Below are 27,172 nucleotides of genomic sequence, written 5' to 3' on the forward strand. Positions count from 1 at the left end.
TCCAATTATATTTAAAAATCTGATAATGACACCTCTAAGTATAGATAACCTATAATTAGGTTTCCCAGCTGGCTCAGTGAATCTGCCTGCCAATGCTGGGGACCTGAGTTCGATCCCTGGTTCAGGAAGAACCCTGGGAGAAAGGAGTGGTAACCCACTCCAGTATTCTTGCCTGGGAAATCCCATGGACAGAGGAAACTGGTAGGCTACAGTCCATGGGGACACAAAGAATCTAATGAAACTTAGCAAACTAAATAACAATAACAGGATGATCTATAATTAGAGCTTCCCAGATGATTCTAGCGGTAAAGATTCTGCCTGCAGTGCAGGAGACACAGGGGAGGCAAATTCAAGCTCTGAGTTGGAAAGATCCCCTGGAGTAGGAAATGGCAGCCCACTCCAGAATTCTTCCCTGGAGAATCCAATGGACTGAGAAGCCTGGTAGCATACAGTCCAAAGTGTTGCAAAGAATTGGACATGACCGAGAGACTAAGAGTACAATCTATAATACCCTTTACTCTTAACAGCCGAAGTGTTAAGAAAACAAACTTCAAATAGACTTGAATTTGAACTTAGAATATTCCTATTATTAGTTATGTGACCTTAGACAATTTATAAATTATTGAGACCCAGATGTGAAACCTTACACTCCAGTAGATTTGATATATAGGATTAAGTGGAACTAGGTGATTAAAATCCTGGAAGGTAGTAGAAATCTAACTAAGCTTTGTCTTTCTTATTTAAGACTGATAAACTTTTGAAAACTTAACTGATTAATTTTTAGTTACACTTGAAAGTGTTGATATAACAACACATAGAACTTGTGGGCTACCCAGGTGGCGCTAGTGGTAAAGAATCTGCCTCCAGGAGACATATGAGATGCAGACTTGATTTCTGGGTCAGGAAGATCCCCTGGAGGGCACGGCAATCCACTCCAGTATTCTTGGCCAATAAATCCCATGAACAGAGGAGCCTGGCAAGCTGAAGTCCAGGGAGTCACGAAGAGCTGAAAGTGACTTAGCAGGCATGCCACTTACTATAACAGGATACAGTTCTGAGCCTTTCATAAACATTAACCTGTTTAACCTTCAAAACCAATCAACCGTTCAGTTCCCATTATTTTGTAAAGTTGGAAAGAGAGTCATGCAGAGTTCAGGTCAATTGTCCCAAATTTCACAGCTAATAAAAGAAGAAGATAGAATTCAAACTGATGCAGTCTTGGTTCTAGAGTTCTGAGTTCCAAGAAAAAGATGCTGCTACCTTTGTTTGGGATACATGTATATGTGTTTGGGAGTGTATTTCTGTTTGCTTTTGAAGATGATTTCATGGTCTTTAAATGCTACTATGTCCTGAGCCGGACTCAGAATCAAACTGACTTTCCAGAATTGACCTGGGTCCTTGTAGTAATTACCAGGGTCTATTGAATTAATAATCACATTTTCACTTTACTAGTAAAGAAATTATAAGCAATGTCAAAAAGGCAAAGACTGACTTATTTTTCTTCTTGCATTTAATACAATGTTATTATTTTCTTAATTTTAATGTCTTTAAAATTTCACAACCTTTTCCCAAGACTTTCTTGGAGGCATCTTTCACCTCTTTATTTCTTAGACTATAGATGAGTGGGTTCAACATGGGGATCACCACAGTGTAAAACACAGATGCCATTTTGTCTGTGTCCAGGGAGTGGTTTGACTTGGGTTGCAGGTACATAAAGATCAGCGTGCCATAAAAAATAGTAACAGCCACCATGTGGGAGCCACAGGTAGAAATGGCCTTGAGTCGGCCCTGGGTAGAGCGGATCCTTAGGATGGCGGTGATGATGAAGAGGTAGGAGGTGAGGACAATGGAAGACGAACAGATCATATCAAAACCAGCAAAGGCAAAGATCAGAATTTCCTTCATGCGTGTGTCTGAGCATGACAGAGCCAAGAGAGGGAGGTCATCACAGTAGAAATGGTTAATAACATTGGGGCCACAGTAAGTTAGACGGAAGGTGATGATGGTATGGAACAGGGCGACCAGAAAGCTGTATATATATGGAACTGCCAGTAGTCGAATGCAGACTCTCTTTGACATCAGTGTGGAATAATGCAGGGGACTACAGATGGCCACATAGCGATCATAGGCCATGGAAGCTAAGAGGAAACACTCTGTGATCATGAAGGTGAGAAAACAGCCCAGTTGCGTTGCACAAGCATAGAAAGCAATAGTGTTGTGCTCCACAACAAAGTTCACCATCATCTTTGGTGTGATAGCAGAGGAGTAGCAGAGATCAACAAAGGCCAAGTGACTGAGGAAATAGTACATAGGTGTGTGGAGTCGAGCATCACTTCTGATCAAGGTTATCAAACCCAGGTTGCCCAGCACTGTGACCAGGTAAATGACCAACAACACCACGAAGCAGGGGACCTGAAGCTCTGGCTGGTCTGTAATTCCCTTGAGAATGAATTCAGTGACAAAAGTAAGATTCACTTTAGCCATTTAATCTGATGGATTTTGAAGAGTTTGTTGTGAGTTGAAGAATAAAAATGACACCTTCTACAGCCTTTGCCAGTGTTGGGGAAGGTGATCATTAGCATCTTCTATCCATGAGTCACACCACCTTGTGGGCAAAAGGTAGCTGCCGCTCTCCAATGACATGCCATTCTTGCTCCAGGAAAAGGAATCTATTACTCTCAGAGTAGTCTTCTTAAGCCTTACTTTGCTTTACAAAGAAGTGGTGCTCTTTGCTTTATGATGTAGAAAGTATGGGAAGATGCTGATGAAAAATTAAATAGTATCTGAAAGAAAGCACTTGAGACAACTAATAGTAATATTCCAGTGTTTTTGGTGCCACCAAGGTTTTGGTGCCCATGTATATGCTACAGGGAATAACTTACTCCGTGTTGGATATATTTTGTTTCTTTAACCTTTGTTTCCTGTTGCGCTTGTTCACTGAAAGAATACTGTTCATACATATTGGTCTGCTTCGGAAAACCCTGCTCCTCTGCCTGAATGTTAAATCAAAGTGCATTTGTTCAGGACCCTGTCCACTTGTGGATGGCTATAGCAGGGAAGAAATGAACACATCCTCTGCCCAAGGCTTGCCATTCCAGGAGATATTTGCAAAGCTAATGGCCTTTTAAATTTACTTCTTCATCCTCCCATCATCTCTGTTCTATAAAAGAACCTGTCATCTGGACCCTGATTAGATGATTATTTTGAGACCTCAGTCTGCTATCTTCTTTGTCTGCAGGCTTTCTGCATAAAGTCAATATTCCTTGCCTCAACACCTAAACTCACAATTAATTGGCTTGCCTTGCAGTAAGGAGTGGAGAAGGTGATGGCACCCCACTCCAGTGTTCTTGCCTGGAGAATCCCAGGGACGGGGGAGCCTGGTGGGCTGCCATCTACAGGGTCGCACAGAGTCGGACTCAACTGAAGCGACTTAGCAGCAGCAGCAGCAGCAGCAGCAGAGTGAGCTTGGATTAGGTAACACATGTGGCAGTTAAAAATACATAATAGACACATGAAACTACACTTTTATTTCCCTGTTTTTCAATTTGTGTAAGTCCCCAAAGCTTTAAAATATAAAAATGATCTAGCATGACTTACTTACTTACTTTTATAAAGTAAGTACTTGATGCTATGTAAGTTAAAAGGTAATTAATCAGATCTGTGGGAAAATATCATTTTCATAGGAATTAAAGAGACTTAGCATTATTTTCCAGTTCAAACATTCACTGCGTTTTGTAGTTTGTTTCTGAGAGGTGACATTGAGTAGTCTGTTAGGTGATTTATTCTATACTACATGTAGATAAACACCTTTTCCCATAAACATGTGTCAGCATATTTCAGGGGCTTAAAATATCCAAAGTACTTACCTTCAGTTGTAAACAAAGTTTTGTGGAAACATGTATAGTAGTTCTTGATGAATGCTTCAGAATAATTACCTGTATTTTTGACAGTTCTGGAAAAATAAGACTGCTGCTGCTGCTGCTGCTGCTAAGTCGCATCAGTCGTGTCCGACTCTGTGCGACCCCATAGGCAGAAGCCCACCAAGCTCCTCTGTCCCTGGGATTCTCCAGGCAAGAACACTGGAATGGGTGGCCATTTCCTTCTCCAACACATGAAAGTGAAAAATGAAAGTGAATTTGTTCAGTCGTGTCCGACTCTTAGTGACCCCATGGACTGTAGCCTACCAGGCTCCTCCGTCCATGGGATTTCCCAGGCAAGAGCACTGGAGAGGGGTGCCGTTGCCTTCTCCGGAAAAATAAGACTAGTTTCTCTAGATCCAATGTTAGCCTATTTGAATTTTATTTTTGATCCTGTCTTTATTTCCCACATAGTGGAACCATGAAATATTAACAAAAATAGTAACCTCCTTCATATTTCAAATTTTACCTATTAATACTATTATTATTTATCTGTTGAAGTTGAGGACTGTCCTTACAGATACTCTACACAGTGCAAAACATGAATTCACTTGTGGTATGGGCTTCCCGCACAGCTCAGTTGGTCTAGCTGAAATGCAGGAGAACCCAGTTCAATTCCTGGGTCTGGATAACCCATTAGAGAAGGGACAGGGTGCCCACTCCAGTATTCTTGGGCTTCTTTTGTGGCTCAGCTGATAAAGAATCTGCCAGCAATGCAGGAGACTTGGGTTCAATCCCTGGGTTGGAAATATCCTTGAGAAGGGAAAGGCTACCCACTCTAGGATCTGGCCTGGAGAATTCCACGGACTGTGAAGTCCATGGGATCCCAAAGAGTTGGACACGACTGAGAGACTTTCACTTTTCCTAGTTTCTTGCTAACACACTCTGATGAAATTTCTATCATATCTGAGTAGCAATGGAAAAAGCCCAGGCTTAGAGCTATGGTCACAGAATAGGGACTTCCCTGGTGGCTCAGCAGTATAGAATATGCCTGCCAGTGCAGGAGATGCAGGTTCAGTTCCTAAGTTGGGAAGATCCCCTAGAAAAGGAAATGGAAACCCACTCCTGTATTCTTCCCATGGACAGCGGAGCTTGGTGGGGTACAGTCCATGGGGTTGCAGAGGCTTGGAAATGACTTAGCAACTAAACAACGACAGCAACACAGAGAGCAGATGGTACAGTATGGGTGTGACTGGCTTTGTTTGGCTGCAGAGCCCATATTTCTAATCCATCGAGCCATGCTGCCCACTGTGTAACAATACTGGAAGGTATGTCCATTTTGCCCTGGTATGAACCTAATATTTAGAGAACTCAAACATGAAAACTGTAGTTGAGCCAAATTTCAGGAGGTCAAACTTTTAAAGAGCTTTCTAAAAGTATATGAAGTGCAAACAGATATCGTAGAAGGACTGAAATGCAGAGTATGAAAGTAAGAAATGCAGTTAAGGTGCTAGAAGTATATGATTCCATTTAATACAGCAGCTCATTAAGCAGAAAGGTTCCTAGTGGAAAGCTAAGTCCCAGGTGGACGGTCGACTGTTCACGCTACAAACTTCGCGCGACTCACCTGCTTAGCCGTGACTCTGGCTCTGAATGTGCTCATAGCAAAGTCGTTTGGGTGACTTAATAGTTCCTAGATCCCTCTGAGTCTAAAGTTGACCCTCTAGAGATATCTGAAAGATGTAATATCTCCTTCTCTGTTTCTCTCAAAGTATGATGAGCTGAACAAATTATAGTGGCAATTTGAAAAATATATATATAATTATCTGTATTCCTGAAGGAACTATACTTCAAGTATACCTATCAGACAATTTCCACAGAAGCAAAAGTAGGCTGTATTAGGGACAGCAATGTAAAAAGACCATACACTTTCATTCATTTAAATAAGAACTCAAGTTTTGTGAAAGGTTAAGACCAGTATTTAAATTCTGAGTAAACTATGGGAATGTGGGTAATGTCCGTGTTTTTGTTTTTTTAGATCTCATCTTCCTCAATTCTAAAATCAAGTAAAACACATTTTGCCAGGGTCCAGCCCCAGTGGATCCAGGGTAATTCGAAGGAGAGATGGCGTGGTGAGGAAAAACTTATTTATTTAATTAGAAATATAAAGAGAGATTAGGAAGAAATAGTATAGTAGGAAAATTTAGTGGAGAAAAGAGGCTGAATAACTTGGTTTATGGGGAAAGCCAATAAAACTTCAGGACAAGAAGTTTGCACCATCTACGTTAGGCCACCGGCACTCATTTGAATAGTGGAGGGTGCCTCGCCTTGGGCTCCCTCTCTCACGGGACTTAAAAGCCAAGGCAAGTAAGTAGACATGGTGAGCCTCCTCGCTCCAGATGGGAATTCAGCCTGAAAATAGAGTAAAGAGAAGACACGGGGGAAACCAGTCCAGCAACTGGCCTGTCCTCTATTGTCCAGAAAGGCCTTTTATACTTTTTTTTGTACATAGAGATAAATGGATAATATAAAATTATGCAGCATCAGCAGCCCTGACTCTTACTGAGACCAGGCTTTTTCTCTGCATACCTAGTTGTATACATAAGTCTTAGGTGATTTGCATCATCTTCTGGCCAGAAGCCCGATTAACATTTTACGGCCCTTTTCTGATAAGGGCTTGTCAACCAGAAGACTTATTTGTGTTGTTCTTCCCAAAGTCTGGTGCCACTCTCAGAAAAAACTAAATAAAGTTACATTCTTACATAGCAAGGACACAAGAGGAGTGCAGTGATATATAGCAAAGAAAAGTAATTAACTCAAAAGTCTAGTGTTGCTAACATCAAAACTACTATATTCCTATTTCTATATCCCGATTACATTGATTAATATCTTTCAGGTGCCTAAAAGATAAAGAATATGGAGGCCTGGCAGCAGTCATTGACTCAACAGTGAAACCTGTTACCAATATAATTTTTAGCTTTTTAGCAAAGGCTCTGTATCTTTAAGATGCTTTAAGCTTCGTGCCTCTCGCGGTTGGGGGCCGTAAACAATTCACAAGTTGTAAAAGTCCCCAACTGTTAGGCAAGTTAGAGAGCCATCAAAGGGGTTTGAGCTGAAACATTCTTTTCATATGCAGGAGACTGTTAACTAAAGCCCTGAGTTAACTTTTTCCAGAGAAAAGTTGTTAATGTCAGAAGAGTATACGATAGCAGAGAGTAAACAGACAGATTTTGGTTTCAGGGTAGATGCTCAGACAGAGGACCCCTCGAGACCTGACTCGCTTTGCCCATCAGGCCTCTCCGCATGACCTTGTCATGGGTGGGATCTCCCGTGCTGGCTCCCGGCAATATTTCATGTTTTAATGAATATTGAATGTATTAATGGATGTAGACTCAGTAAACTCTATGATAAATAGTGAATACTCAAAAGATACTTGCATTAAAAAGGGAAGTAAATCAGAACATAAAAATAAATAAATAAATAAACATACTCACTCCAAAAAACTACCTGAAAAACAGAAGCACGTCAACACAGTGTCAGACTCTATCTTGGTGAATCTGCACAGTAAAGGAAACGTTATCATTAATGATGAAATCCAGATTTTTTTTCACAAATTTCAAACTAGAAAATCAACTTTATTTTTTAATTTTTTGTATTTAGGGATATTAGATTTATTGTTTCTTTTTTTATTTTTACTTATTTTTTAAAATACAAATTTATTTATTTTAATTGGAGGCTAATTACTTTACAATATTGTATTGGTTTTGCCATACATCAACATGAATCTGCCACAGGTATACACGTGTTCTCCATCCTGAACCTCCCTCCCTCTGCCCTCCGTGTACCATCTCTCAGGGTCATCTCAGTGAACCAGCCCCAAGCATCCAGCATCATGCATCGAACCTGGACTGGCAATTCATTTCATATATGATATTACACATATTTCAATGCCATTCTCCCAAATCATCCCACCCTCACCCTCTCCCACAGTCCAAAAGACTATTCTATACATCTGTGTCTCTTTTGCTGTCTCGCATACAGGGTTGTCATTACCATCTTTCTAAATTCCATATGTATGCATTTGTATACTGTATTGGTGTTTTTCTTTCTGGCTTACTTCACTCTGTACAATCGGCTCCAGTTTCATCCACCTCATTAGAACTGATTCAAATGTATTCTTTTTAATGGCTGAGTAATACTCCATTGTGTATAGATACCACAGCTTTCTTATCCATTCGTCTGCTGATGGACATCTAGGTTGCTTCCACGTCCTGGCTATTATAAACAGTGCTGCGATGAATATTGGGGTACATGTGTCTCTTTCAATTCTGGTTTCCTCAGTGTATATGCCCAGCAGTAGGATTGCTGGGTCATAAAGCAGTTCTATTGCCAGTTTTTTAAGGAATCTCCACACTGTTCTCCATAGTGGCTGTACTAGCTTGCATTCCCCCCAACAGTGTAAGAGGGCTCCCTTTTCCTCACACCCTCTCCCACATTTATTGCTTGTAGACTTTTGGATCGCAGTGATTCTGACTAGCGTGAAATGGTACCTCATTGTGGTTTTGATTTGCATTTCTCTGATGATGAGTGATGTTGAGCATCTTTTCATGTGTTTGTTAGCCATCTGTATGTCTTCTTTGGAGAAATGTCTATTTAGTTCTTTGGCCCATTTTTTGATTGGGTCGTTTATTTTATTTGGAGTTGAGCTGCAGGAGTTGCTTGTATATTTTTGAAATTAGTTGTTTGTCAGTTGCTTCATTTGCTATTATTTTCTTCCATTCTGAAGGCTGTCTTTTCACCTTGCTTATAGTTTCCTTTGTTGTGCAGAAGCCTTTAAGTTTAATTAGATCCCATTTGTTTATTTTTGCTTTGATTTCCAATATTCTGGGAGGTGGAAATCAACTTTAAACCAATCTCAAAATATGTTTGTGCATGAAAACGGTACTCACAGCAGTAGACCAACTTCCTGAAAAAGTTATCCACTGCTTCCATTTTCTCCTAACCTTTGTCCTTTCCAACCAGTTTTTTTTTTTTCCCACAGCACTGACACCAGTCCTTTCTAGCTTGTGTGATTATTATGTGATCGATAAACACGGTAAACTTTTGTCAGTCTTAGATTCCTCTGAAATCTGACAATGTACATTATCTCACTCCTTGTCATTTATGACGCCATGATTTCCTTGGTTCATTTCTTTTTTATGTTATTTTTAATTTATTCATTTGGTCTTTGCAGTGTGTGGTTTTCTCATCCCAGTGGCTGTACCCATTATGGAGCAGGGGGTCTAGGACCACAGGCTTCAGAAGTCTGTGAGTTTGTGGTGCACGGGCTCAGTTTCCCCACAACATGTGGGATCTTTCCAGACCAGGGATAGAGCCTCTGCCCCCTGCACTGACAGGCAGATACTTAACCATTGGGCCACCAAGGAAGTTCCTGCTTCTTTTTCTATTTTTTTTTAACCTGTAGTAAGTACACTTAACGTAAGATCTACCCACTTTAGTTTTTAAGTACACAATAAGATATTGTTAACTATAGACAAAGTGTTGTGCAGGAGATCTCTAGAGCTATTCATCTTGTGTAACTGATACTTTTCTTTCCTAAACAACTCTTATTGACCCCTTCTCCCAGATCCTGGCAGCCACCATTCTACCATTTCTTTGAAGGACTATTTTAGATACATTATATAAGTGGAATAATGAGTAATTTATCCCATTCTCACTGATTTATTTTACTTATAATATCCTCCAGGCTCATTTATGTTGTCACATATGGCAGAATTTCTTTTTAAGGCAGACATTCCTATGTATGTATATGGCACATTTTATTTTTAATTTTTTTTTTATTAAAGGAGAGTTGATATTAATTTCTTCTGCACAGCAAAGTGATTCATATCTCTGTGTATACATATATGTATATATTCTGCCTGGAAGGCTACAGTTCATGGGGTCACAATGAGGTGGACATGACTGAGTGACTGAGCATGCATCATATATATATATATATATATATATATATATATACACACACACACACATATATATTCTTCATGTTCATTTCTATTATGGTTTATCACAGAATATTGAATATAGTTCCCTGAGTTGGACATGACTGAGCGACTTCACTTTCACTTTTCACTTTCATGTATTGGAGAAGGAAATGGCAACCTACTCCACTGTCTTGCCTGGAGAATCCCAGGAATGGGGGAGCCTGGTGGGCTGCTGTCTATGGGGTCGCACAGAGTTGGACACGACTGAAGTGACTTAGCAGCAGCAGCAGCAGCAGTGATATACAGTGAGACCTTATTGTTTATCCATCTATATGTCTTTACAATTAAAATATATACAATAGAATACTACTACTGAGCCATAAAGCAAAAGTAAAATAATGCCATTCGCAGCAACATGAAGGGACCCACAGATGAACCGAGCCACTGAACAACAAGAGGTATGGATGGAACATATCTGACAATGAACAGACATGTTAAAGCTGGCAATTTTTATAGAGGAAATTATTGCATCAAATCTTGTAATTTTGTATGGGCTTGAACATTTCCATAGCAGAAAACCTGATTATATGATAATTAGTTTTCTTAATAAAAAGATAAAAATCCTTGAAAGTCTGTAAGTAGCTGCTTCAGCTTGTGGTTTGAAATACTAATACATCTTTTCTAAAACTAATATCGTACAGGTCAGCAAATCTTCACACAAGAAAATATATATATATATATATACCTTCAAACTGTCCTTTATAATTGTTACCTCTGAATGTGATAGAAAAAATGAAATTCAAAATGAAAAAAATACATATTATAGATGATGTGTGTGTACTTCACAAACAAGAGAATTAGGGATGTAATTTTATAGTTTATTGTTCTCTGGTTTATGTTGGTGTGATAAGGGGTTACATGCTGGGATTCTTATTTGAGGAAAGAAAATTTCTTTGGTTGAGATATTTAAAACAATTTAATGATATACATATGTATATATGCATGTATGTATTTGTCTATCATCTATCTATTATACTACTACAAAAATGATGCAAGTATCCAAGAATTTTGTTGGATATTCTGAAAGGGACACAATAATAGTACATTCTTGAGAATATTAGATTGCATTAATTTTGAAATATATAGCCATTTGACAGGCTTTGATTCTTGATACTAGCTAATGATTTAATCAGTTGTGACTTGAGACAAATTACTTAAATTATCTGAATTTCTATCTAAAATATGGGAGTATTTTTCCTGCATCATTGTGTTTTGTAAGGAATAACAATATACAGTATGTAGATCTTCTTAATACCTTGCTTGGCACATAATTAGGACCCAATAAATCTTAGTCACAGTTATAATCCTTACTATCATTTTACTTGCAATGGCTACAGCAGCATTAACTTGCAGTTTGCAAATTCATTTACTGTCCATTAAAGGTTTATTCATCAAAAGTGCCTGGTGTTATAAGCAGTATTTTTCTTTCTTAATTGGGACTCAGAGTTTATGACTTTCCCAAGTGTGTGTGGGGAGGTAATTGATGAGCCTGAGTCAAACCTACATCCTGCTCCAAAACCTCTAATCTTCCCACTGCAGTCTGCTGCTTGATCTCCCAAAGGAAGATGCTTCAAGGCTGAGGACAGAGTCATCCCTGAGGAATCAGGTGATTACTTCAACTCACTCAAACTCTGCCCCATATTCATTAATCCTGAGTTGAAACTTTATTTGTTGAAATTGGTTTCTGTTAATACATCCTCCCCCCAAAGGCTGAGAAGTTATTTTAATAAGTCTCCTTGAAACTGATTAAAAGGTAAATCTACCTTTAGCAATTACAGTAGGGGATTCTGTTTGCAGGGAAGAGTTTCGTAATAAGACCCAGAGAGACAGTTTCATCATTGGCACTCAAACACACTCTAACTTCAGTTTCTCTTTACTTAATGATTAGGAATTATTCAATCAAAATAGACAACTAAAGAATGGTAGCTACAAAAAATATATTTTTTTCTTAGTTTTTCCAGATATTCTGAATTTTTGCAATCTGACTAGAAATGGAAATATTAACCTAATTTATTTCATATTATATATTATGGGCAAGCTACAGACACTTGGAAACTTGTAAGTGTTGTGGAGAGATACTTCATATTCACTAACACCTAATAATTTGGTAATAGAATCACTGATTAATTTTTTTTCAAATTCGATGCTGCTGCTGTTTTTTTTTTTCATAATTCAGATTTTTAACATATAAGGGAAGGTCCTGCTAGAATGCATTAAAGGATACCAATGGGTTTAATACTTCTCTGAATTAAAAAATAAAATCCTAAACAGTCAGCTAGGTAAAAGCTAACTCAGATGGGAAATAGGATTGAAATAGCAAATGTAAAATATATATACAACCAATGAAGGATGCCATATACCACGTGCGCATAGTTTGGATTAGGTGATAGTGTGTGAGCTGCAATAATTAGACAAAGTTTTGGTTTCTTCATCACTCTAGAATAGAAATTATGAACCAAAATATGATTAAAATGCTCATATTTATGGTTGGATCATTTTCTAGAAATTAGGGCACAAAAGTCTCATCACAATGAAAACAAGATAATGAAGGCATCAGATGAAGTCCAGTCAGCGCCAGGGCTGAGTGTCCAGCTGTGTCCAACTCTTTGTTACTGCATGAATTGTAACCTGCCAAGCTCCCCTGTCCATGGACTTTTCCAAGCAAGAATACTGGAGTAGGTTACCACTTCCTAATCCAGGGAATCTTTCCAGCTCAGGGATTGAACTTTCATCTGTTGCATATCCTGCACTGGCAGGCAGATTCTTTATCATTATCTGGAAGTCCTCAAATCAACTTACTCTGTGAAAACAAATACAAAACTTGCTTCAAGGAATAAGTCACGTTTTCAACTTAAAAGTATCAGAGAAATAATTGTGTATGTGTGGGTGTTTAATACCAGGGTTTCCTACATGGCAAGCATATTTTTTTACCATCTGAGCTACCAGGGAAGCCCAAATAAAAGCTGAAAAAATACAAATGAAGGTATATGTAGAGAATTATTCATGAATAGCCATATCCTCCTTTGTAGTTAAATAAGAAAGATTGAAACTAGGTATATTAAAAATTAAGTACCAAAAACTGGGTAAAGAAAATAAGGAGCCTTATGTAACTTGATTTAGGAATTAAAAAACAACAACAAAAAAAAGAAAACATAACTAAATGGAGTCATTTTTTAGCCACTTTATCTGTAGTTCCTGACAAAACTAGGGACTTCATAACTTACTGTTGAGCAATAAATGAATTTCTCAAAAAGTTTTGGCAGTTTGACTCGGAACAATAGCAATCTCATTATTTTCAAAGGATGTTTCCTCTGTTATGCTTATTTATTTACTATTCAGTTCAGTTCAGTTCAGTTGCTCAGTCGTGTCCGACCCTGTGACCCCATGAATCGCAGCACACCAGGCCCCCCTGTCCATCACCAAATCCCTGAGTTCACTCAGACTCATGTCCATAGAGTCGGTGATGCCATCTCATCCTCTGTCGTCCCCTTCTCCTCCTGCCCCCAATCCCTCCCAACATCAGTCTTTTCCAATGAGTCAACTCTTTGCATGAGGTGGCCAAAATACTGGAGTTTCAGCTTTAGCATCATTCCTTCCAAAGAAATCCCAGGGCTGATCTCCTTCAGAATGGACTGGTTGGATGTCCTTGCAGTCCAAGGGACTCTCAGGAGTCTTCTCCAACACCACAGTTCCAAAGCATCAATTCTTCGGTGCTCAGCTTTCTTCACAGTCCAACTCTCACATCCATACATGACTACTGGAAAAACTATGGCCTTGACTAGACGGACCTTTGTTGGCAAAGTAATGTCTCTGCTTTTAAATATGCTATCTAGGTTGGTCATAACTTTTCTTCCAAGGAGTAAGTGTTTTTTAATTTCATGGCTGCAGTCACCATCTGCAGTGACTTTGGAGCACCCCAAAATAAAGTCTGACACTGTTTCCACTGTTTCCCAATCTATTTCCCATGAAGTGTTGGGACCAGATGCCATGATCTTCATTTTCTGAATGTTGAGCTTTAAGCCAACTTTTTCACTCTCCTCTTTCACTTTCATCCAGAGGCTTTTTAGTTCCTCTTCACTTTCTTCCATAAGGGTGGTCCTCTGCATATCTGAGGTTATTGATAATTCTCCCGGCAATCTTGATTCCAGCTTGTGCTTCTTCCAGCCCAGCGTTTCTCATGATGTACTCCGCATCTAAGTTAAATAATGATTAACATAAAATTTACTAAAGACTTAATGCTTCCCTGGTGGATCAGTGATAAAGAATCTGCCTTCCAATGAAGGAAACACGAGTTCAATCCCCGGGTCAAGAAGACCTTCTGCTGAAGGAAATGGCAACCCACTCCATTTTCTTATCTGGAAAATGCCATGAACGCAGGAGCCTAGTGGGCTACAGTCCTTGGGGTTGCAGAAGAGTTGGAAATGACACAGCAACTAAACAACAACAATGATTTAATAGGCATAAAAGATAAAGTATTATTTTTAAAGAATGAGCTTGGCAAGTGAAAACTATATATATATAATTATTAATGTTAGTGCAGAAAAAAATGTAAACTCTTACAACTCTGTTGAGAATCTTTATTGAGTCTCCAGTTTGTGTCAACAAATACATATAAAGAGATGGATAAGAGACAAAAACTTCTCCCCACATGATACATAACAGAGGAGACAAAGAAACAAGCCAACTAAAAATTTGGTATAATGATAAATGATATTGGGGAAAAAAATTAAGTTAGGGAAGACAAGTAATGTACTAGCAATTAATGCTGATGTGCATTTATGATAGCACGTATACAATTCTAGATCTTCTACACAATTTACATCCTTCATATTTGCATAGTTTACACACACATTTGAACCTCAAAGCCACACCAGAAGCAGTTACTATGTCCATTTTTGTTTCAAAGATCTTGAAAACAAAACACAGGGTGTTATATGAATAAGTATTGTCACAGCACATCTCACAAAGCCAGAATTTGGTCCTAGTGTTCTCACATTTCACACTGTGAAAGTGTCCAGGGGGTGAAAGATTGAGATGTCAAAGAAAGGTATTCTAGGCAGAAGGAGCAAATGCAATCATGGGGTCTCCCAGGTGGCTCCAGTGGTAAAGAACAAGTTTGCCAATGCAGGAGGTATGAGAGACATGGGTTTGATACCTGGGCTGGGGAGATCCCCCTGAGGGAGGGCATGACAACCCACTCCAGTATTCTTGCCTGGATTATTCAATGGACAGAGGAGCCTAGAACACACACATGCAAGCTGGCATGCCCCGAAATATTTATATATGGATAGAAAGAAGGGAATGGTGGGAGGGGGAAGAAGTAAGATAAATGTAGTCAGAATGCCATAAACAGCCTAATCATTCCCAGTTCTGTGGACCCCTGTAAAATTTTTGAAGTGATGTTGATTAACCTAGAGCCTGTTTTACAGAATGAAATAAGTCAGAAAAAGGAAAATAAATATCATATATTAATGCATATATATGGAATCTAGAAGAATGGTGCTGATGAACCTATCTGCAGGGCAGGAATAGAGACACAGACATAGAGAAGGGGCTTGTGGACACGGGAGAAGGAGTTGTCGATAAGCCCCTAAGCATGTCCGGCTCTTTTCAAACCCATGGGCTGCAGCATGCCAGGCTTCCCTGTCTTTCCCATCTCTTGGAGTTTGCTCAAACTCATGTCCATCGAGTCAGTAATGCCATCCAACCATCTCGTCCTCTGTCACCCCTTTCTCTTCCAGCCCTCAATCTTTCCTAGCATTGGGGTCTTTTCCAATGAATCAGTGCTTCATATCAGAGGGCCAAATCATTGGAACTTTTTCATTAGTTCTTCCAATGAATACTCAGTGTTGATTTCCTTTAGGATTGATGTTCTTGCAGTCCAAGGGACTCTCAAGAGTCTTCTGCAGCTCCACAATTTGAAGGCATCAATTCTTTAGTGGTCAGCCTTCTTTATGGTTCAACTGTCACATCCTTATGTGACTACTGAGAAAATCATAGCTTTGATTATATGGACCTTTGTCAGCAGAGTAATGTCTCTGTTTTTTAAGAAGTTGTCTATATTTATTATCTTTTCTTCCAAGGAGCAAACATCTTTTAATTTTGAGGCTATAGTCACAGTCTGCAGAAATTTTGGAGCCCAAGAAAATAAAATCAAGCACTGTTTCTACTTTTTCCCCGTCTATTTGCCATGAAGTAATGGGATTGGATGCCATGACCTTAGTTTTTTGACTATTGAGTATTAAGCCAGCTTTTTCACTCTCCTCATTCACCTTCATCAGAAGATTCTTTAGTTTCTCTTTGCTTTCTGCCATCAGAATGGTGTCATCTGCATATCTGAGAGAGTGGGGCAAATTGAGAGTGGAGCATTGACATGCATACACCACCATGTGTATAATAGATGGCTAGTGGGAAATTGCTGTCGAGGACAGGGAGCTCATTGGTGCTCTGTGATGACCTAGAGGGATGGGATACAGGGGGGAACTGGGAGGGAAACTCAAGAGAAGGAGATATATGTCTGCTTAAAGCTGATTCACACTGTTGTACAGCAGAAATCGAAGCAACATTGTAAAGCAATTATCTTCCAATTCAAAATAAATTTGAAAAAAACATTAAAAAAAAATCTGATCTCTATACTGGGTGAAATGGGCAACTATTGGAGGATTCTGTGCCAGGGAATGAGATAACCTAATTTACTCTTTAAACAAATTACTCTGCTTTATGATCGACTAAGGAGAGAAAGAATGGACACAGGGAACCTAGCTGAAAAAAACATGGAGTAGCATTTTAGCTGGTAAAATAAGTTGGATGCCAGATGAATTGGAAGGTAACACCACTCTGAATTTCTCCACATCAAGAGTGACTCAAGGTATTTGTCTGGAGCAACCATAGGATTCACAGGAGTTTGAGAGGAACATCCTTGAGAAAGGAAAGGGAATGGTATTAGAAACTCAGTTTTGGACACTAAATCTAAGATGCTTAGTGCACTACCAAGTAAAAACATCAATCTGATGTTGAATATGAGAGTTTAAAATTCAGAATGTACTCAGGTGAAGAGTTACATTGGGAACAATTTGCATATGGACACTGTTAAAAGGAATAAGACTGAATGAAATTAACAAGTAAAGGAAAATGTGTAGATATAAACAGATGAAATTGACAAGGACTTGAACTTATGTCTATCCAACATTTAGAGGTCAAGGCAATGAAGAAAAACCAGCAATGAAACTGGGGATGAACATTCAGGAAGAAATTCAGGGGGGCATGAAAATTCGAATGTGAGAAAATTCATCAAGGAAGGAAAAACTATGGCAAATATGGCTGATCGATTAAATAGCATGATCTTGTTAAGTGGACTTTATATCGAATAATGGGAATAAAAGGATGAGTATAATGATTTCATGAGGAGTGGGAGGATATACACTGGGGGCAGCATACAAACACAAACAACTTTGCAAAGAACAGGGCTGCAAAGAAGATAATTTTGCAGTAAAGTAAGGACAAGACTATGTTTGTTTGTTTGCTTTTTTCCAGTAGTCATGTATGGATGAGGCGGTTGGACTGTAAAGAAGACTGAGAGTCAAAGAATTTATTCTTTCAAATTGTAAGGCTGGAGAAGTTTCTTGAGAGTCAAACCAATTAATCCTAAAGGAAATTAAACCTGAATATTCACTGGAAGGACTGATGCTGAATCTGAAGCTCCAATACTTTGGCCATCTGATGTGAGAGCCAACTCATTGGAAAAGACCTTGATGCTGAGAAAGTTTTAGGGCAGGAAGAGAAGGAGGTGACAGAGGATGAGATGGTTGGATGGCATCACTGACTTAATGTACATGAGTTTGAGCAAACTCTCAAGATAGTGAAGGACAGGGAAGACTGCCATGCTGCTGTCCATGGGGTTGAAAAGTGATCATGCCATAGTGATTATCTGAGGCATGAAGAGCTTTTTTGTATAGTGCTTCTGTGTATTCTTGGCGCCTCTCCTTAATATCTTCTGCTTCTCTTAGGTTCATACCATTTCTGTCTTTTATTGAGCCTATCTTTGCATATCTAATGCAAAATCAAAGCAAATTCTACAACCAGTGGGGTTTATGTCCCTAATCCTACCCCACTGGTTGTATAATTTTCTTTAATTTTGCATTAGATATGCAATTCTTCATCTGAAGAGTCAACCAACTTTGAATAGAGTAGGACTGTAGTAGTATTTATTGAAAAGAAAATGGCATATGAGTGGATCCATGCAGTTCAAACCCGTGTTGTTCAGGTGTCAATCATATTTTATTTATGTTCTTAAAAAAGATTTTCTTTTCATAAAGTTAAGCATATATTAAAATGATGCACTAAAAGTTTTCTAAAACTCTAAACTCATGGATTTTATTGAGATATTTTAGTAAATGAGTTGATACTTGTAAAGTCTTGTTAATTATAAATTAATCAGAAGGAGATGGATTACTTAATTAATAATATTAGTGAAGTTAGTTTGCTGTGTGGAAATACAAGAGCTTAGATTCTTGCCACAGGTCACAAACAAATTAATGCTATGTAATTTTAAAAGTTGAATTTTAATGATGTATGATGTAGACAGAGGGTACTTATTGCTCTTAGGTCTACACATAGCAAAGAAAAAAGAAAACAACTTATGATTTATATCATGGCATCTGGTCCAATCGCTTCATGCAAATAGATGGGGAAACAATGGAAACAGTGAGAGACTTTATTTTGGGGGATCCAAAATCAGTGCAGATGGTGACTGCAGCCATGAAATTAAAAGACCCTTGCTCCTTGGAAGAAAAGCTGTTATCAACCTAAACACCCTGTTAAAAAGCAGAGACATTACTTTGCCAACAAAGGTCCTTCTAGTCAAAGCTATGGTTTTTCCAGTAGTCATGTATGGATGTGAGAATTGGAGTATAAAGAAAGCTGAGTGCAGAAGAATTGATGCTTTTGAACTTGGACAGCAAGGAGATCCAACCAGTATATCCTAAAGTAAATCAGTCCTGAATATTCGTTGGAAGGACCGATGGTGAAGCTGAACCTTCAATACTTTGGCCACTTGATGCTAAGACCTGACTCACTAGAAAAGACCCTCATGCTGGGAAAGATTGAAGGTGAGAGGGGAAGGGATCAACAGAGTATCAGATGGTTGGATGGCATTACCGACTTGATAGACATGAGTTTGAGTAAGCTTCAGGAGTTGGTGATGGATAGGGAAGCCTGGCATCCTGCAGTCCATGGGGCTGCAAAGACTTGGACATGACTGAGCGACTGAACTGAACTGAATCAAGGATTAGTGATTTCATGATTACATCATTATAGCCTATTTTTTATTTTTTAAATTAATTTATTTTAATTGAAGGCTAATTACTTCACAACATTCTAGTTTAAAATAAGACATATTGTTACCTTTGTCTTTATAGGCTATTTTTTTAATTTAAATTTATTTATTTAAATTGGAGGCTAGTTACTTTACAATATTTTATTGGTTTTGCCATACATCAACATGAAGCTTTTTAATCACAGTTGCACCCTGGAGGGTCAGTGAACCTGGTGCAGTCATGTCTGGGGAATATTAGGAATTAACTCCCCAAGGAATAGAAACTGCACTTTATAAAGACCTACTTCACACATTCAGGTACCCTGGGTATTTCAACTTTTCAGGGGAAGATTTCTTCTACAACCAAGTAGGTTAAGAGGTACTGTCGGTCATTTCCATAACCCTCCTTTTCCAAGCCTCTATACTTTTCACAATTTAAAGGAAAGTAGATGACTCTGTCTAACTACTCCAACTGGATGAAGCTGCCGTGTATACACAATAATGAAATACCTTTCTTAGCCCACCCCAAATAAGATATCCTCTTTGACTTCTGCCCAAGACTTGGGTTTCCTTTAAAAGAAAACACTTCATTGATGAAACTGTGGAAGCCAATTGTATGTGTGTGTTGTCTTTCTCTCAGGGGAAACTTTTGATGGTTTAAAAAAACATTAAAAAGAGACATTTGCGGCTGAAAGTGATTCACAAAATAGGGAAGTTTTTTTTTTTTTTTTTAATTGATGAGGCTGTGTGAGTTTGGCATCTTTTTCCTTTTATTACAAAGAAAACATATAAGAAAATAAGTCTGATTTCAATGTATGCTCAAAGAAAAGTAACTCAGTATCAAAATATCTGTTAATTACCTCTAAAATGTCCAAATTGATATTTATCAGGGAAGACCAAAGTGAGACTAGAGATATTATATTACTGTAATGGAAATGGGCAAATGATGTTCAGATCAATCTTTTATCATTTTTTTCCATTCTTTTGCCAGAATGGTAAGCTGTAGTGCCAGTAGCTCTGTTAGGATGTCTGTTCAGGAAGATAACTTAGTTAAAACAATGCCTTTCACAAGCTAGGTTTTGTCTCCAGCAAGAGGAAAATAAATGGATGGGGGAAAACAGTTTACTTGTGACATTTTATGTATGTACTTATGTGTAAATATGTGTGTATTTGTATATATGCATATGAATGAATGAATGAATGAATGAAGGTGCTCAGTCGTGTCCGACTCTGCGACCCCATAGGCTATAGCCTGCCAGGTTCCTCTGTCCATGGGATTTTCCAGGCAATAGTACTGGAGTGGATTGCCATTATGTATATATGTATGTGATGGTTGTTTAGTTGCTAAGTCGTGTCTGACTCTTGCGATCTCATGGACTATAGCCCACCAGGCTCCTCTGTCCATTGGATTCTCCAGGCAAGAATACTGGAGTGGGTTGACATTTCCTTCTCCAGGGGATCTTCCCAACACAGGAATCGAACCTGGGTCTCTTGCATTGCAGGCAGATGATTTACCATATATGTATGTATGTGTATATATATATATAGGCTTCTCCAGTGGCTCAGCAGTAAAGAGTCTGCCTGCAGTTCAGGAGCCAAAGGAGATGCAGGTTCAATTCCTAGGTTGGGAAGATTCCCTGGAGGAACGTACAGCAACCCACCAAAGTATTCTTGCCTGGAGAATCCTGTGGACAGAAGACCTTTGCAGAAAAAAATTATAGTGTCACAAAGAGTCAGACACAACTGGAGGGACTTAACACACACGAGTATATACACATAGGTGCATGTGTATTTTTTTTGTTTTTTCTGGAAAACACATTAGGTACAAGTCATTGCATTAAGCTGAGTCAATAGAAAGAGGAGGAAAAACTAAAAGGACACATTTTCTGACTACTCACAGTAACTTGTTAAAAAACAGCAACATTACTATATATAAAATAGATAATTAATAAGAACCTACTGTATAGCACAGGGAACTCTTCTCAATATTCTGTAATGACCTATATAGGAGAAGAATCTAAAAAAGAGTGGATATATGAATATGTATGTGTATAACTGATTCACTTGCTGTACAGCAGAAACTAACACAACATCTTAAATCACTTACACTCCAATAAATTTTAAAAGAACAACAACAACAACAACAAAAAACCAGCAACAAGAAACAAAGCTTCCCTTTGGGTAAAATGTTTAGGGGGAAAGTATGGGGTTATTCTTTCTATTTTGCACACTTCATTTTAATTTGCTATGTTGAATATTTTTATTTTTAACTTTACTCCTGAAATTAAAATTAGCTAGTTATCTTCCTTAGTGTCAGAAGTGAAAAGAGGCATAGAACTCTCAAAAACCGCATCATGCAAGTTGAACATTATGATAGGAATACCATTTTCATATAATTGCTATTTCTCTTGTCAAAGAGATGGCTACCTTTCAAAATCAGGAGTGCATGCTATTGTCACACTAAAAATTTACCAGATAATTTAGAAAGCATTCCTGATTATAAGTGCTGAAAATAATTAATGTAAAACTATTTGTTATTGTTCACTCACTCAGTCATGTCTGGCTCTTCGTGACGCCATGGGCTGCAGCATGCCAGCCTTCCCTGTCCTTCACTATCCCCTGGAGATTGCTCAAACTCATGTCCATTGACTAAATGATTATCAAGAACTCTACTTTTTAACATATGTGTATTCTGACTCTAACTGCAAGTGTGCATTATCACTTTTAGAAAGTAGCATTTGAAAAAGAATCAAAATTTGCCTAATTCACAAATAGGAATATTTAATTGCCTCCATTTTTCTATCCATTGACTATTCTGTTTAGCTTTGTATTATTATATTTAGCATAATGTACATTTTTAAAATAAAATATATGTCTATTAAAACAGATAAAATATTACATATTAAAATTTTACTCCACTGAGAAGTAAATATTGGGAGCAGAATATTTAACAATATCTTTATTCTCTCTACTATTGAATATAACTAAAATAATCTAAAACTAAAATATTCCATATTTTTATAAACATATTAACATATAAAAATATTCCATATTTTTATTAAACCTCAATTTTTGGCTTCAGAAAATTATAAATAGTCAAACAAGAGAGTTTGAGAAGGGATATATTTATTTGTTCTGATCTTCTGCTTCAGTGAGCAATAATTTCTCAAGTTAAAACACACACATTTGGCATCTGATGACTATTCCTTACTCCTGATAACTTATCTGTCTTTAACTTGTCTCTTTTCTGCAGTTCAGAAACTAAAACACATGATTGAAGAGAATACTACCAGGGTGATGGAATTCATTCTTTTGGGTTTTTCAGTCCAGAGAGAGATTGAAATCCTTCTCTTTCTCCTCATTTTAGTGGTATATTCTCTAACTCTGGTGGGAAACATTGGCCTGATTTCATTAATCCAGTTGGATCCTCACCTTCACACACCCATGTACTTTTTTCTCAGTAATCTGGCCTTTGTAGACTTTTGTTACTCCTCTTCAATAGCCCCAAAGTTCCTGGAGACCCTCCTGACCCAGCACAGGTCCATATCTTTCTATGCATGTGCGACACAGCTGGGCTTTTTCCTGAACTTCTTGGTTTTGGAGATGTTCCTTCTTGCAGTAATGGCTTATGACCGCTATGTGGCCATCTGCAATCCTCTTCTCTACACGGTGATCATGTCCTGAAAGGTGTGCATGCAACTGGTAGCAGGCCCTTACTCATACAGCTTTTCTGTTGCTTTCCTCCACACAGTTGTTACTTTTCGATTGATCTACTGTGGCCCCAATGCTATTAATCACTTCTATTGTGATGATGTCCCTTTGATGGCCCTTGCATGCTCAGACACCAGCCTCAAAGAGATCTTGATTTTTATCTTTGCTGCATTCAACATGATCAGCTCTTTGACCATGGTCCTTGTTTCTTACCTATATATTGTGGCTGCCATCCTGAGAATCCAGTCTGCAGAAGGGAGGCACAAAGCATTTTCAACCTGTGGTTCTCATCTGACTGCTGTCACTATATTCTACGGGACTCTGATCTTCATGTATCTGCAGCCCAAATCAAACCATTCCCTTGACACAGACAAAATGGCCTCTGTCTTCTACACAATAGTCATTCCTATGTTGAATCCCATGATCTACAGCCTGAGGAACCAAGAGGTAAAAAATGCCTTGAGGAAAGCCTTTGAAAAATGTTATTTCCTGTCTCTAATAAACATTAGAATGTGAGTTGTAATACTGACTGTCCTGGAACTATGCCATATGCCGATATGTTGTTTTTATTATCTTTGATAGGTTAATTTTATTTTTACCATTTTTATATGAGCAAAATGACTTTGCACATGTGTTCTATTTTACATATAATTTATAAGTAAGATGAAAGGTTTAAAAGATTACAATGCACATTTTTAACATATTGCTACTCTTTGCATATGTGACAATTGATAGTTTTGACCTGGATAGTTTCTATTTAACTGATAATAAGATTTAGCCACTGCTTTCAAAAATGTTTCTATTTTATACATTGTGGAGACAGAAAAAGGGAGGCGGTAAAGTAAGTTTCTTGTCCACCCCCACGTCACTCTATGCAGTAGCTGTTCCTCAACTGTATCCTGTCTGCTAAACATCATTCTTCTCTGCGTCTGACCCCCACTAGATTCACTGTCAGTCACTCTCTATAATTTCATGGTCCTCATGTTCTAAAAGATGTCATTATTTGCCATGCAGATCTGGGAATCAGGGTCAGCTTTTGGAAAGTCATCCTCTCTTTTTCTATATCAAAACAAAAATGAAGACATAACTCTATATTCCCTCAGCAAGGCTTAAGATCCTTTTATATTTTAGGGATTTGAAGAAATTACAATGGGTTGAGGGGACAGGAAGTGGTAGTTTAAAACCAAGTTATAAATGTGGTTGCTTTCAGATGTCAGGAATATAGTTTTATGTTGGGGTGGTTGTAAAGTGATGCAATCTAAGACCCACTTAAACGTCAACTGGAATGTATTTTTTTTTTTTTAAATTCAGATTCAAATGTTTGGTGTCTACCATGTGGGTGATATTGTGAGCTAGTCTTGTAGGGCAAAATAAAAAAAATTCCTGAATATGCTGAACAGGCTGCTATTTTGGGAAATATTGGCAAAAAAAAATGATTGTATAAGTTATTTAGAAACATTTTAGCTTATTTTATCCAAGTTATCGTAGTACACACTTCATTGTTAAATTAGATTTCAGATTTATGTGAAGACATCAATATTGCCATGTTAAATTATTTATATTAAACTCTATTTTAATATATGCCTTTAATATATGCCATTATTAAAGCAGCAACATGGTGTTCTAAGTGGAGGTAAATTGTACAAATTCTGAAGAGAAGCAATGAATTACAATCCTGATTTTCAAGTTCTTAAAACAACTTCTTTTGGAGTCAGGGAGCATAGTTGCAGAGAAATCAGTCTTGGAAATCATGACTGTCAATTGCCAAAGATAAAACTCAAGAAAAGAGAATATCTTTGTTGTTGCTATTTTTTTAAAATAATTCCGAAGTATAATTTAAATAGTTAGAAGCACAGAAGCAAGCTTATATAGTAAACTGCAGAATAAGGGCTGAACCTGAGATTGGCAATGTGAGAAGGGTTTAAAGGTTAGTGAATCTTTCAAAAGGAATCTGGTGCCCCTTCTGGGTAGCACACTGGATTCAGGGGAGGTTGCTGCAAAACCACATGTTTACCAAATAAAGTTCAGATTTATTTGAAGAGTTCCCAGAGCAGAAAGGATGGTAGCCTGGGAGACTAAACAAGACTAAAGTAAAACCAAAGTTCTAACATTGAAACAATACTGTAAAGAAATATATTAGTTTCATCAGTCTGCATTAACAAACTACCACACACTCATTGATTTAGAACAACAAAAATTTATTTTCTCACATTTCTGGAGCCTACAAGTCTGAAGTCAAGGTATTGCCAGAACCATGTTCTCTGTGAAGCTCTAAAGGAGGTTCCTTCCTTGTTTTTCCCAGCTGCTCATGGTCCCAGGCATTCCTTGGCTTATAAGCATCTTTCCAGTCTCTGCTGTCTTCTCATGATCATCTTCCCTCTACATCGGTGTCCAGATTCTTCCCTCCTGTAAGGACACCACTCACACTGGACTAACAGTCCACCTTACTCCAGTATGACTTCATATTAACAATCGCACCTTCAGCTACCCTATATCCAAATCATGGCCCTATAACCGAACTCTGGGGTTCTTCAGGTTAGGAACTTAACACATCTTTGGGGGGAACAATTTCACTCATAATAAGTGCGTGTAAGTGTGTGCATGCTCGGTTGTGTTTGACTCTGTGTGACCCTATGGACTGTAACCTGCCAGGCTCCTCTGTCCATGGGATTTTCCAGGTGAGAATACTGGAGCATTTCCTTCTCCAGGGGATGTTACCCCAGGGATTGAAACCATGTCTCTTGCTTTGCAGATGATTTTTTACCGCAGAGCCACTGGGGAAGCTCCACTAATAAGTAAGGACAGTCAAAGACGTGCTGGCTCAAGTGTCTGGTGAAAACACACCTGATCTGCACCTGCAAGCGCAGTGCAGAAAAAAAAAAAAAAAAAAAAAAACATAGCTGAGATTTCCTAAGCTTAAGAAAGAGACTTGTAAGTACCTAAAAAAAGCTAGCAAAATGGCCTAGATGACAGGTCAAAAGGGATCCAAAACCATTTAATGTGAAAACTGGAGGTCTTAAAGGTCATAATAAGCCCAAGGATTCACCAAGTAGTTAGGACAAAGGTATCAGTTCAGATCAGTTCAGTTCAGTCGCTCAGTCGTGTCCAGACAAAGGGATATATAACCTAATATCTGAGATAGATCAGAAGTTTCAGTTTTTCTCCTTCTGGTTAAAACAGAAGACAAGATGCCCTTCTCTCAATACCAGAATAGTTTCTGAACAGACTTCATCATTCTCAGGTAAAAATCGTCCTAGTGAGTGGTAAGAAGCAGAGAAGTGCCAAGGATGTTTATGGAAAGTATTATAAGAGCAAATATAGCACTATAGCTAAGTGAACTCCCAAGATGCAGTGACTTAATAAAGTAATTCATTCCTTTCTCAGGGAGCAGTATGAGTTACAGGGTTTGGGAAGGGCAATTAGACCCTCAATATGTGTTTTCCATCTTTGTCTAAAAAGTGATTATTTCAGTGGCAACATTTTCAAGTGGGAAGGAAGAGAAAAAAAGTCCATATCTAATGGCTTTAACATACAAAATGTGATCTTTAGGTTTCAGGCATCACTTTCTACTGATGGCTCATTGCCAAGACTTGACAACATTTTGTATCACACTGAAAAGGGGCAATGGGAATGGTGGTGAACAGCTGGATGACAAATGTTTTACTTATAAAATAAAACATGAAATAGTGGACACTGAGGAATATGTCTGCCATAAGGATCACAGAAAATGTGCTCTTAAAGGGTCAAGTTATAATGATCTCTGTCAGTACGATTGTTTCTTGAGCAGCTTGTCGTTTCATACTTGACACCAACTTGTTAGAAGCAAACTTGGGTGATTTGGAAACATTAAAAAATAAAAACTTTGTTAATGTATTTTCCAATACTAATAAAATGGTACTCTTTCTTCCTGCTCAGAACCTAAAGTTATGAAAAGGAACTCTCCTCCCACCATTTGCCTTTTCTCAGAGCCAATCTGAGGGAATGTGGCTTGTGGGCAATTAGCAAATTAGCCTGAGTAACAATACTTTCTGTGCTTAATTGAAAACATCTTTCCAGTGATATTACCACAAGTAAATGTTACTTCTCAGAGTCTTTCTACACATGTGCAATTGTGCACCCCTTTTAATTGGATTAGCCCTTAAACAAGAATAAGCTCATTCATGAGAAATTACTTCTGTTTCTGATTTGCTTTTATGCTGGTACTATTAGCAAGAGTCAACAAGGACAAAAAATGTATTCCACTTATA

General features: G+C 38.1%; 2 protein-coding genes across 2 annotated transcripts; one reads left to right on the top strand and one right to left on the bottom strand.

Moving 5' to 3' along the window:
- Positions 1-1,524: 1,524 nt before the first annotated feature.
- On the bottom strand, positions 1,525-2,484 carry LOC128060171 (olfactory receptor 1038). The gene has a single exon (XM_052652500.1). The coding sequence runs from the start codon at positions 2,482-2,484 to the stop codon at positions 1,525-1,527; it is 960 nt and encodes a 319-aa protein (XP_052508460.1).
- A 20,000-nt stretch (positions 2,485-22,484) lies between these two features.
- Positions 22,485-23,441, top strand: LOC128059968 (olfactory receptor 1038-like). Its single transcript, XM_052652203.1, is given in 1 exon segment — positions 22,485-23,441. A coding segment is annotated over 1 exon segment (957 nt).
- The last annotated feature ends 3,731 nt before the right edge of the window (positions 23,442-27,172 follow it).

This window comes from Budorcas taxicolor, chromosome 15 (genome assembly GCF_023091745.1).
Source record: "Budorcas taxicolor isolate Tak-1 chromosome 15, Takin1.1, whole genome shotgun sequence".
NCBI lineage: Eukaryota > Metazoa > Chordata > Mammalia > Artiodactyla > Bovidae > Budorcas > Budorcas taxicolor.

Excerpts from the sequence above, each read along its gene's own strand:
- LOC128060171 (XM_052652500.1), bottom strand. The coding sequence starts at position 2,484 with ATGGCTAAAGTGAATCTTACTTTTGTCACTGAATTCATTCTCAAGGGA.